At 36.0% G+C, this 13,573-nt stretch overlaps 1 protein-coding gene across 5 annotated transcripts in view; it reads left to right on the top strand.

Annotated features, from left to right (window-relative positions):
* The window catches only part of CAMK2D (calcium/calmodulin dependent protein kinase II delta), a 284,407-nt gene that overhangs the window by 89,388 nt on the left and 181,446 nt on the right, over positions 1-13,573 (top strand). For all 5 annotated transcript variants that reach the window (XM_068543349.1, XM_068543347.1, XM_068543345.1 and 2 more), the window contains exon 3: positions 329-388. In XM_068543349.1, the coding sequence (XP_068399450.1) occupies positions 329-388 (60 nt within the window). The remainder of the gene's footprint in view (positions 1-328; positions 389-13,573) is intronic.

The following is a 13,573-nucleotide window of genomic DNA, read 5'->3' as shown; positions in this document are numbered from 1 at the left end:
TTAAGTTGTTGTAACAGTATATACCTAGGGTAAGGATAAGAAAGAATACTATTGTTTTGTGCCATTTTTACTGTTTTCCCCAGCAAAAGTCTAAATTCAGCTCTGTTTTATGCCTCATTCTATCAAGCTTCAAGCAAATAAAAAATAGATTGTTGAACTATTGTGTTCACCTAATTCCAAATTCAAATGATGACTTTTTTAAAAAAAAAAAAGAAACCAAAGGATAAGTAAATGTGAAGGCTTTATGTCATTTTGATATGCTGTTTATTGTCGTTTAATCTCTTTTGCTAAATGCTGTGATTTATTTTTCTATTTTTTTTTTTAATAGATCATCAGAAACTGGAAAGGGAAGCTAGAATCTGCCGTCTTTTGAAGCACCCCAATATTGGTAAGGACATGTTTTCAGTATATTTTAAATATTAACTAAAATTTTACATTATGTAATTTTACCACAATTTAAAAAATATTAATTTAATAAACTAGAATATTTGCAATTAACAAATAAGTTCCTAACTTTTGATCTTGGTTACATTTGTTTCTTCAAAGTTTTTTAAAAGTTTTTCAAAAGATAGCAGTTCTTTCTTACAAACACTTTAAAAATAATATAAGGTATTACTAGTTGAATAGTGCTTTTATGTATCTTTAAGAATTGTTCAGCTGCTGCTACTGAAGTGCAGAGAGACAGAACTTAGGCCATTATATTAGTCACCTAAGTTATTTTTCACCTATCCTGTAAAATGTTTACCTCGTAATCACTGATTCTATTCAAGAAACTAGTAAAATTGTTTTAGAATATTATCCCTCATGAATATAATAGCATGATAATGTTCAAAACTGAAAAATATTGATGAATATAAAACAAATGCAAGAAAGAAACAAAGGAAAGAAGAAGCTATATTCTGTGACAATAGTTTTATTTTCGAAAAATGTTACTGCCCCAGCTCTGTCAGTTCTACTGTCAGCCAAAGTATTTCTGACATGCAAGGTGTGAGAGAGGGAGTAATCATGAAGTAGAATTAACAAAATCATTCACTGAGAAGGTTTATATTTCTCTATTTTTATGTATAGGGCCATTCAGTGTCTATTCCTTCCCTGAAGTTTTTAGTATCCTGCATTTTGTGGGTTACTTAAATAGACACTAACAAGTAAATCTGATTCATTAACAAACTAGCAGCTGTCTAATAAGTGCCTTCTGGTTTAGAGAGAAAACAAAACAACCTCTGAAATGTAAATATACCTTTTTATAAGTATTTTACCCTGATAAAAGTCTGTGGCATTTCTTGGTTGGCTGTATTATTTTCCTAGGGCTGTCATAACAAAGTACCACACACTGGGTAGCTTAAATAGAGAAATGTATTTTCTCATAATTCTGGAAACAAGAAGTCTGAGGTCAAGGTGTAGGGAGGGTTGGTTTCTTCTGAGACCTCTCTCCTTGTCTTGTAGGTGGCCATCTTCTCCTTGTGTTTTTACATGGTCTTCCTTCTGTATGATGTCTCTTTTTTAATTTCTTCTTCATGTAAGGGCACTAATCATATTGGATTAGGGTCCATCCTAATGACCTCATTTTAACTTAACTACTCTTTTAAAGACCCTAGCTCCAAATATAGTCCCATGCTGAGGTACTGGGAGTTAGGATTTCAACATGAATTTTGGAGGGACACAATTCAGCCCATAATATTGACTAAAGAGAAATTATACAGTAATGACCCACTATAGTTCAAAGGGTGCTTTCCTTGCTCAGGTTTAAGATAAAATGCAATTTTAGTTTACTGAACTTGTTATTCTTATGAAGGAGAGTTTTTTTTTTTTTTGCTTGTTCGTTTTGTTTTTAATCAGGATCCTTCTATGAAACTCAATTTTTTTTAAAATAAATTTATTTTATTTTATTTATTTTTGTCCACGTTGGGTCTTCGTTGCTGCGCACGGGCTTTCTCTAGTTGCGGCGAGTGGGGGCTATTCTTTGTTGTAGTGTGCAGGCTTCTCACTGTGGTGGCTTCTCTTGTTGTGGAGCATGGGCTCTAGGTGTGTGGGCTTCAGTAGTTGTGGCTTGCGGGCTCTAGAGCGGAGGCTCAGTAGTTGTGGTGCACAGGCTTAGTTGCTCTGCGGCATGTGGGATCTTCCCGGACCAGGGCTCGAACCCATGTCCCCTGCATTGGCAGGCGGATTCTTGGGAAGCCCTGAAACTCAGTTTTTATAGATAATGAAAGTAGTTGCCTCCATTTCCTCTAGGAGACCACACTTAAACCAAAGAAACCCAAAGTAAGACAAGAATGATTTTCGTTTTGGCACCCCATGCAGAATAACCTTCCCAAAAAAGGGGAAGTCGTACACCGGGGAAAGTTCTAAAGTTTTGTGACATCACACCATCAACACACTCTGACACAATATAGGATTTTTTCAGGGCTCCATAGCAGCCAACGTCATAGCTCCTTGGTTGCCTCACTTGAGGTTTTCTTCTCTCTCTCAGGTCGTTTGAACTCTCAGACCCATTTCTAACCACAAGAGAGATTTTTAGTGATCCTATACTTCAGGGTATAAATCACAGATATATTAAACTTCTAAGACACAATCTCAACCATAACAGTGGCAAATTCACTCATATCATTCATTTACTTAACAAATTAATCTTCTGGGAATATAGTGGGGGACTTCCCTGACGGTTAAGATTCCACACTTCCACTGCAGAGTGTGCGGGTTCGATCCCTGGTTGAGGAATTAAGATCCCGCATGGCGCCCGGTGCAGCCAAAAAAAAAAAAAAAAAAAAAATGGTTTGTTTTCATAGTATTCTGGGAATATGGTGGGAACACAACAGGCTAATATTCCTGCCCCAATGGAGCTTGCATTGTTGGGGTAGACAGACTGTAAACAAAGTATAGGATGTTAGATTGTGATAGTTACTAGGAGAGAAAACAGGGAAAGGAAAAAGGTATGTTGGGGGATTACATTTTAAATAGTTGATCAGTGTAACTTTATTGAGAATGAAACTTGAGTGAAAACCTAAAAAACAGGAGGACGCAAGTCATTTGGCTCTCTGGGGAAAAAGAAGCTTTCCAGGCAGAGGGAACAAACTGCCTTGGTAAACAGGCCCTGAGGCAGGAGCTTGCCCAGTGGATTCCACCAAAGCTTTTTTTTTTTTTTTTTCTAATTGGAGAAATGAGGATAAGTTGTTTTTCATTTTATCTTAATCGATGGGTCTTCATGTCATGTAATGTGACAATGTTGTATTTACTCATGTAAAGAAAGATGATGAGACAACAACAACAGTAATGCCATACAGTAGTAAGCAGCTGCAAACAAAGGTGCGCTTCACAGATGGATACCACAGTGGACATCTGTGGGTGAACTGGGACGGGCGTGCAGTGAGCGGAACGTGGCTGTTCCTGTGGAGGTCTTGGTGCTGTTGACACTTCCACAGGGATCACTCGCACTTACTCGCTGCTAGTTCAGATTACGAAGGAAGACAGCATTTGGTCTTGACTTCCCTGAAGTAGATAGTCTGATATCTAAAGAATATAAGACTCTTATCCTCTTCTTCTGTTCTGTTATTTGCTTGGTTTTCTTAAAATCTGTCAGGTTTTAGAACTTCAAGGAAGGAAAGACTATTTTTGTCAATTTTTTCCCCTGTGAAAATTGGCTTGTTACATTTTTATTTTTTTGTGTCTCTCTCGGCACAGAATCGATAATCTGAGAATTTACAGGGAGTAAAAGGTTTCTCCCAAAGAAACATATTAAACCAAGTAAAAGTGGTCGTTCACTAAACCACTTTCTTTTCTTCAGTGTTTTTTTTTTTTTTTAAATGTTTTTCTGATCTTCAAAGTAATATAAACATTTAGTGGAAAATTTGGAAGACACAATCATGTATGAAGAAACTAGAGGGAACAATTTTTAATACTTGTTATATCCATTTCTGCCTTTTATAATAAATCTATGTATATTGCTAATTTTCAGCATTCTCTTGTGTGCATTTTCATAACTCTTTAGATAAACCATGAAAATATAAATTTTAATTGTCTAACTCAACAATATTTATTGAGTGTGTAGCCAATGCCAGGCCATGTTCTAGGCTCAACACACTGGTGATGAAGCAGCGATCAAGAGAGACAGTGTTCCTGCTTTTCCCAAGCCTTGCACCCTAGTGTAAGGAGATAGGCCATAAACAAATAAACCATTGTCATAATGTCATAGGGATTGGTTCTGTGCAGAGAATTAAAAATACGCTAATTTGATACCAGGGCATTGGGTGGCTACTGTCAAAGAGAGACAGAATCAGTTACTAGTTAAAGGCGACAGATAGATTTTATTCAATATTACTGGAGTTGGAGAAAGAGCTGAGCTAAATTATAGTTATAACAAAGACAGCTGGAGATTTTATGGCCAAGGAGCAGAATGAGAGGTCAGTGGGTAGAAAATTATTAAGAGGAGATATCAAAAGTAGGGGGATTCTTTTGAAAATGGCCTAGAATAACAAGATTCTTATTAATGGCACACCAAGAATTTAGATATCAAGGAAGGGTGATGAGGAACTTGATCAGATATCAAGGGTGAGCAAAAATCAAGAGTGGGAGGGTGACTTAGCGGGAGTCTTTGCTAAAACTAGCTTCGGCAGTTGAGGACAGGGCCTCAAAGGACGAGACTTAGCTGAAAAGAGGGCTTAAAGGAGCCTCTTCAAAGGTTGGTCAAGGAGAGAGTCTTTGTCACTGCTTTAGAGTGTCTTGTCTGGCACAGTATGTATGCAGAGGTCACACTTAAACTGATATCTAAATGACAGGAAGAAACCGTCCTGGGAAAGCTCAGGGAGGAAGGGTTGCAAGCAGAGGGAGCTTCCCTTGTTAGGGGAGGAGTTGGGGACCAGCGGGTGCCCTGCCCTGGGTGAATGGGAGGAGATGACCTGAGATGAGTCAGAAGGACAGGTAGTACCTGGTGGTAGGGCTTTGTAAACCGGGTTAGTGTGTTTGGGTTTGAGTCTAAGTGCAGTGGGAAGCCAGTGGAAAGATCTTAAGCAAGAGGAGCGTGTCTCAGTCTGATCTGCTCTGTCTGCAGTGTGTGAAATGGGTTGTAGTCACCTGAGCAGAGTCAGAGACCGTAGTGCTCCACCAGTTCATCAGGATCTAGTTTTTATCACCTCCATCTTCTTGGGTAAGAACTGAAATAGCTCCAGGGTGGCACTCTTCTCTGTGTGGGCCACATAGTCTCTGAAAAGCACCATGTATCTTTTGGCTCCACAAGTTTGAAAGTGCAGGCAATTTCCTAAGCAGCTCCATCTTTCCTCTGCCTTTGGAGCAGCTAGTCAGACAATTTTGTTTGAACAGACTGGAAGGAGTGTAGCTAACTCTAAACTAACATTATGGTGCTGATGAAATTTGGAGAGAACATCTGACCTCATGCTTCTGTTAATTAGCTCGTTTTGATCATTATGCTCATCTTTTATTTGAATAAAATGGCTTATTTTCTCTTGAGGTGTAAACAAATTCGTGGTAAATGAGATAGTTTGAGCTGTATGTCAGCATATTTACAGAATAAGGGGAAAATACCTTTAAGATAGAAAAATAAAATACTTAAGGTAATATCCAAATTGTTGTCAGAATTATTCTGTATTTCCATTGTTTTTGTGCTTGATCTTTAATAAGCATTATTACTGAGGAATTTATTGAAACCTATAGTGGAGCCCAAATAACTAAAAACAGTAAGGAAAAACTAGGAAGACAGGCAAAACACTCACTAAATTCAACTATAGGAATCTGAAAAGAAGTAGACTGGGGAAAAAAAGGAAAAAATATCAAGAGCTTTGATCTGACGAATTTGATGTCCTAAGTGAGAAAATACCTACTTATAATCCTTTATTTTCAAGGAAATCAATATTTGAGACAAGTTTGCAGTTGGCGGTATGAAAAATTTTGTTACTGGGTTATCTCATTCGCTAAAGACTTGAATTTACGCTTTGTGTAGATGTTGGAAAGAGCAAGATAGTTCTTTGAAAGTTTCACGAAACCTTTATATTTGTAGACGATCAGTATCACCTTTTAAGGTAAGCCTTTACTGATAAGGCTTACCTTATCAGAGAGCCAATAGAAGGGCTGTGTGGTCTTTTAAAATCTAGTCTGTATTAGTGCCCCTGGAACCCCTAGTACAATGAGTTAACCTTCCTGAGAGCATATTCTCTTAATGATTACATCCTTTCTACTACCTCTCACAGCTACTACCCTAAACACATAAACACGATCACTCCTATGTTATTATAAAGTGCAATAGAAAATTAAAGACGTGGTATTAATGGAAAACTCTATAGACTCAGTGGACCCCACTTTATTCTACTTCTGACACTGGTCTGTTCTGTGAACTGCTGAAGCACATCCCATCTGCTCATTAACTTCTAGCTGTTTTCGTTGTAAAGCAGAGAAAAATTTGATCACTTTATTTCCTTCTCAGAATTATTAGAGTTAAATAATGCATCGTATCATTTTGGTGAGGAGTTAATAAACTTTGGAAGATATTGAATGTAAATAAACAACTGAATAAATTATTAGGGGGCATTACTCACCAAGTAGTACCTAACTAATCATTTTTATTTATTTTTTAATTGAGGTATAGTTGATTTACAATATTATGTGTTTCAGGTATACAACATAGTGATTCACTTTTTAAAGGTTATACTCCATTTGTAGTTATTCTAAAATATTTGCTATAGTCCCTGTGCTGCACAATATATCACTGTAGCTTATTTATTTTATACATAGTAGTTTTTACCTCTTAAAACCCTACCTCTGTCATGCCCCTCGCCCCTCCCCACCCTGCACCGGTACCCACTAGTTTGTTTTCTATATCTGTGAGTCTGTTTCTGTTTTGCTGTATTCACTAGTTTGTTTTATTCTTTAATTTCGTATGTAAGTGATTTTATACAGTTAATTAATCATTTCTTGATGTTTAGTCATTTCTTCCTGGGAGGTGGGGAAACTCAATAGTGGGAAAACATAGTTCAGAAACTGTTATGTATTATGTATATGATATATACTGTGTATATATATTGTATATAATGTTATGTAATATATATTATATATAAATAATCAGAATCATAATATTGCAATAAGTGAGATCTCATAGATTATCTAGTACAAACTCAATTTTTTTTTGTTTGTTTTAATAATTAGGGAAACTATTCTCAATAAAGCTGGGGAAAAAACTTTAAAAAAATAATTAGGGAAACTAAAGTTTTCTGAATCTATATGACTTATCCAAAGTCACAATTCTTTAATGACATTTCCAAACCTAAATTCTTAATACCCTCTCTATAAAAGAGGTACTGATGTTTAGGGAAGCTGACTTCCAGTAATAAGGTTGAAAAGGCCTTGGTATTCGTGTTCCCTTTCAAGGAGAGTTTTGAAGTTGTTTTTGGTTGAATCAATCCTCTCCTCATATAGGATAAACATTAAGTTAAAAACTACTAATCCTAATACAAGAAAAGAAAATTTTATAAGTTTTGGAGAACGTAATACCTTATATATTAACCCTGATATGCAACCATTATATTTCTGAAAGATGCTCCGATTGAACAAGTTTTATAGTTTGACATATATAACAGTACATGAAATTACATACACTGACAGGTAGAGCTTAAAGAATACATAAAGACTTTACTTTCTATATAAGCAGTTTTCCCATGCCTGTGAGTGGTAATTTATGGTATCTAGGATATATATAATTTCCTTTTCCTAAAATGTAAAACTGGAAGAGCCCTTAGGAATTATCTAAGCCCAATATAGATTTTACAGTAGAGATTGGAGGTAATTTGCACAAGGTCACACACAGATCTCCAAAGAGATGAAAAATGTGCTCATTACCTCATTTTGCATGTACTGTCTCTTCTTTTACCTGATCTTGGAGGCATGGTGTCATACTGTAAAAGTAATATTTGAACCTCAGTTTTAGATCTCCCTAGGCTTTGCAGAAATTTCTTGGGTCAAATATCATCCCTCTAATTTTCACAAGATAAAATGAAGTTGTTGTTTGTTCTTTTGATTTTAACAAAATTTTACCCTTTTATTTCACTCTGCATACAGTCCTCTTCCAGGTTCCTAGAATTTATAAGGAATCAATCCAATCACATTGTATAAGCTTAACTTCAATAAATATTGATCTTAAGTATCCCCAGTAGTTATCAGATGATTAAATTGCCTTAAATGGCTATTGCTACAAGATTTCAGTTTTGAACCCTTTGAAAGAGAGAGTCACATGGGAAAGAACAGTTAGTGTAAGTAAATGTTATCTGATATGCCAAGAAAACAAAGCTAATGTTTTTATGAATGACAGTCAAAAGTCTTTTTCAGTGTTGTGAGAAATCCAACAACCTTCTAAGGGAGTGATAATTAAATAGTTTTTCTCTATGACCCTCTTCATTTTTGGCATTTATGCGTAATATTCATAACAGTTTATAATTACACAAGAATATGTAATTTTTATTGTTAAACAACTTTCTCTAGTGCCTCTCCAACAGATTAAAGGTAATTTAACGCTATTCAGTAGTAAAAAGCAAAGTACTCTTGTTTTATCTTCACCTTTTATTTGATTAAATCTCACCTCTCTTTCCTGATTATTTGGTGTGAAGGTTAAATTACTTCTTAGAATATCTTACTGTCTGCAGAATTGATTATCCTCTTCTAACAATATGAGAAGTAGCACAAAGAAATTATTTTTTCTCCCAACAAATAAATATTTTCAAAAATACTCATTATTATCTACTCTAGCTTTTTCTTTTTTCTTTTCTTTCTCTTTTTTTGTTCATTTGCTATGGTGCCAGTAATACACCCTTTATAATTCTTGGTTGAAAGTTAAATTCAGAATCTTTTTAAGTAAACAACTTACAGTAGAAAGATGAAATATAGACGTAAAAACCGTAGATTCAAGACAATATTTTAAATTCTCTTTTAATTAGTGAGTTTGGATCCGAGTCCATTTGTTATTGGTTCCTTTGTAAATTATTTTTTCCATATATCAAATGAAAAAGCCAGTTCCTGAGTTACGCTAAAAACAGTTGGATTTTATATGAAATAACAGAGAAAAACGGTCCTTTCACAAATGAAGGACAGTTTGTGATTGAGACTTACTGGGTAGTACGCTTTGATCTACCCATGCATAATGGTTACTCACATGTATCTCCTGATTTTTCTACTAAACCTATTTTATGTCCATCTTGTCCTGTCTTCCCTAGTTTCAGGGTAGGACCCCCCTAACAGAGTATCGGAAGTTTATAATAGTTTCTTGGGCTCAGAATTATGTCCTAAACTAAAACTTGAAAGGAAAATAATACCAAATATTACTTGCACCTTTTTCTTTGTTTGTTTGCTTTACTGAGGCTTGAGTTGTGCACAATCCTCTCTCCTCTCCCTTACCTCACCACAGGCAAGACCGGCTTCTGCAGTCAGGAAGCCCTGAAAAGAGCTCGTGAATCTTTTAATCACTTAAAAATCATTGCTCTTTTCCCTTTCTTCTGATAGCTTTGATAATAAAAATAAATTTAGGTATAGTAAGCTATTGTGTTAAGATTTGAAGATGGGCTGAATAAAAGAAGAAAAATTCCAGTGAACTTTGTCACTAGAATTAATAACGAAACTGTTAACTGTGTTATTATTGTAACGGAAAGTGAGGTCCGGCTGCTCGCTGCTCAAAAGCCAATAAAGAGGCCAGGCTGGCGGAAAGGAAAGTTTGCCTTATTTTGGATGCCAGCAACGGGGGTGGGGGGGGGGGGGCGGGGGCACGGACGCCTGTCCAAAGGCCGACTTCCCCCTGCCCCCCTGCCTATCAGGGGGCAAGTTCTTTTACAGACAGAGGGACGGGGCGCCATGCAGAAACAGCACAGTCAGCTGCGACAGGCATCTTGAATTGCTCATCGGTGGTCTGACCAGCGTCATCTTGATCGTTTTAGGGACAGGAGTCTTCAGTTCCAGATTCGGTTTGTTTCCATCTCTCTGAGGCCAGTTCTCGGAATCTTGGCAGCTTATGTCACGGCTACAGCCTGGTCATCATGTAGTTAACTTCTTCCGCCTGGTGGGGATTTCAGTATCTATAAGACAGCTCCCAGGATATGGCTCCGAATATTATCTATAGCCCTTGAGACGGAACTAAAGGTCCTTGACTATGCTTCATGACTCAACTATTATTTTTTGGTCTCCTTTGACTGTTTTCCTTTGTTTCTGCATTTTCTCACTTCTCTGATTAAACTTATTCTTTGGCTAAAGTTTCTCCACAGACAAAAGGCAGGCCGAGGACATGGGGGGGCGGCAAGGACCATAGGGTCCTGCTCCGCTTCATTATCAGGCACCAGTCTAAATGCTCTCCAGGCGTACAGTCTTTTAATCCACAATACAAACAAGTGCCGTTCTTATCTCCGTTTTACAGGCCAGGAATCTAAAGCCCAAAGAAGTTACACAATTAACTAAAGTCATACAGCTAGTAAGTGGTCAAGCTGGGATTCAAACCAGCACATTCTACTATCACAATCCATGCTCTTCAGTGCACATTGTATGGCCTCCAGTTGCTGTGTAACTTTGGATTACTCACACTGTTGTTTAATAAGTAGAGAAAAGAATCTCAAAGTTTTATGAAGATTGATTAAACTAAAAGTAGACTAAGACCCTTTTCTAGAGATATTGTATAATTTTACTATTTATCTTTATTTCTAACTCCAGAGGTGAAATATCATCATGAGATTATTGAAACACTCATAGAAAATAACGGATACGATAGAATTAATTATATTTTAGTGACAGTAAATTTTAGTATTTGGTGAAAAATCTTTTCAGTGGTCATATTTGATCCTGCATTATGTATTTACTTGCTATGCAAGACAATTTTTTACTCTCCTGTCTTATGGTTAAAGAAAATGAAGTATTTGTCAGAAAACAGTGAAGGTTTAAGGAAACAAACAAACAACGGTAATTAAGGTGATGTGTAACATGACAAAACAAATTTTTTTTTAAATAAATTTATTTTATTTTATTTTTGGCTGTGTTGGGTCTTCGTTGCTGCGCGTGGGCTTTCTTTATTTGCTGCGAGCGGGGGCTACTGTTTGTGGCGGTATGTGGGCTTCTCACTGCGGTGGCTTCTCTTGTTGCGGAGCACGGGCTCTAGGTGCACGGGCTTCAGTAGTTGTGGCTCGTGGGCTCTAGAGCACAGGCTCAATAGTTGTGGCGCATGGGCTTAGTTGTTCCGCAGCATGTGGGATCTTCCTGGACCAGGGCGCAAACCCGTGTCCCCTGCATTGGCAGGCAGATTCTTAACCACTGAGCCACCAGGGAAGCCCCGATAAGACAAATTTTAAAAGCTATTCTTTGAATTGTAGGAAAAGAATCAGGACAGGACATTTACGGGATGATGGATTCTAAGATCAGATGAACCCTCAGGTGGGCATGTGTATTTTAAACAACCAATGCTCATAACTTATTTTAATAGAGTATATCCAGGAATACCAATTTAGAGTTTGGAGATAACTTTTGGAAGTGCAATTTAGAGTTCAATTATAACACTTATTTCTAGCATTTTATAATGCTTGCTGTGGTTTAGTTTGATAGAAAAAATTGTCACTTTAGGAAAGGTAGTGCTATATTCTCATTATTTTTAAGTTTGAAAATGCTTAACAAAAACAACCGCATCTCTGATGAACTTGCCATGGAGTGATGATTGTGTCAGGTTACTGTTTGATATGTTAATTTTGTTGATTATTTAGTTTAAAAGGCTAATGGACTGTGTTGAAGGGAAGGAAATAGATACATACAGTAATATGACTTGAATTCTTCTGTTAAAATATCTTTTCACATTTTGTATTTCAGTGGTCACTTACAATATGTTGTCTATGAAATGACAGAAAAATTATTTGGTAGGATTTTGTTCACACTATTGAAGTTCAGTAGTTCACTGTTCAAAGATTACTTTCAGTTTTCAGTAACAGGTATATTGTGTAAGAGTTTTAACCAAAGGCTTAGAATAAGAAGAAAAATTTCTATAGCCTACAAAATTACTCTCCAAAGAAGATGGCAGTAATTTTTGTGAATCCATTATTTTGATGTATAGGAAATCTTGTCTTTCATTCATTCTGTTCAGAAAATGAATAATTGTACTTACAAATATTTAATTGGAATCTTACATTATGTAAACAGTTCCCCTGTAGAGATATTCACAATTACAATTCCCTTGAGTATCAGTGGTTTTGAATATTCGGATGAATTTGGGTTGGATTACTTGTAAAAAAAAAAAGAACAGTGCTTTAATTGTTAATCTGTTTTGTATTAAGAGCAAGACCCTTACTTTAAAATCAAAGTGGTGAAGCAGTATTTTATATTTTGATTAGCTCTGAAAATAACTTAAAAAATATTATTAAAAGATACTGATTTAATTTCTTCCTATCCATTATTTTTTCTTCTAATTTCTTAATCATTACATGAGTTTTTTACATCAACATTTGATTTTAGAATTAAAAAGTTATACCAGTCTGGATAAACATAAAATGAAACAAGATGAGCAAAATATATGATTTGTGATTTCCAGTGATTAGCATTAAGCACTGATTGAGTTGAACAGTGCTAACTCTGTTGCAGTTAAAATACTGAAAGACTACAGAGATGCATGAGACATAGTCCTTAACCACAAGGAGTTTACAGTTTAGGAGGGCAGATTGTGATGTATGAAACTAAAATACAAGGTGGTTACATACTGTAATGAAACTCTTACTGAGTGCCATGAGAGCACTAAGGAATAAACTAAGAAGTTTAACTGAAATACGTTGGGTAATGAACAGAATTTTGCCATAAAGGAGTATGGATTGGACTCGAAAGCATTATGGAAAGAACATCAAAAGGAAAGATCAGATATAAACTTCCTTGTCACACTTGAAGAATGATAGAAAATCTGGGGTGATTGGAGTATAATTTGTGTGTTGACCATCAAGTTTGATTGGGAGTAATAGTGGAGAGTCTTGACTTTCTGTGTCAAGGAATTTTATCACTAATCTGTAGAAATAGGAAATTATTAAAGATTAATTTAGTTGACACACATGATTATATCAGTTTCCTGAAAGACAAATTTGGTAATAATAAGCATAATTGTTCAGAGGCAAGAGAAACTGGTGTTGAAAAAGCATTTAAAAGTCTTTTGAATTAATTTATGTATAAGATGTGATGAGTTCGTAAACTATGGTAATGGGAGCAGAGAAGGCAGAAAGGGCAAAGATACCGGTGACACTGTGAAGGTAGAATCAGACCATCTTGGGCAGCAGTTATATTGTGGTGAGTGGGATAGAAGGAGGTTCCTCTGAGGTGTCTGTTTTGAGTGACTAGAGAAATATTGATTCCTTTAAGAATAGAGAAAACAGGAAAAGAAAGTTGGAAGAAATTAGAAATTTAGTTGAATATGAGAACATGAAATTTTTTTTTAAAGATTGGAAAATATCTCTTTTGGGGGACCATGGACAAAAAAAATATAGAAATAGCAAACAACACCGCCTAAACCCCTGATCGTTCACTTTTTGCCAGAAAGTGTTAAGTCTCTTACCACTTGGGCATTCCTCTTCAGGATGGAAGTGGTTGG

The sequence above is a fragment of the Eschrichtius robustus genome, chromosome 4 (assembly GCF_028021215.1).
Source record: "Eschrichtius robustus isolate mEscRob2 chromosome 4, mEscRob2.pri, whole genome shotgun sequence".
In the NCBI taxonomy this organism is placed as follows: domain Eukaryota; kingdom Metazoa; phylum Chordata; class Mammalia; order Artiodactyla; family Eschrichtiidae; genus Eschrichtius; species Eschrichtius robustus.
This window is presented reverse-complemented; position numbering and strand designations above follow the sequence as displayed.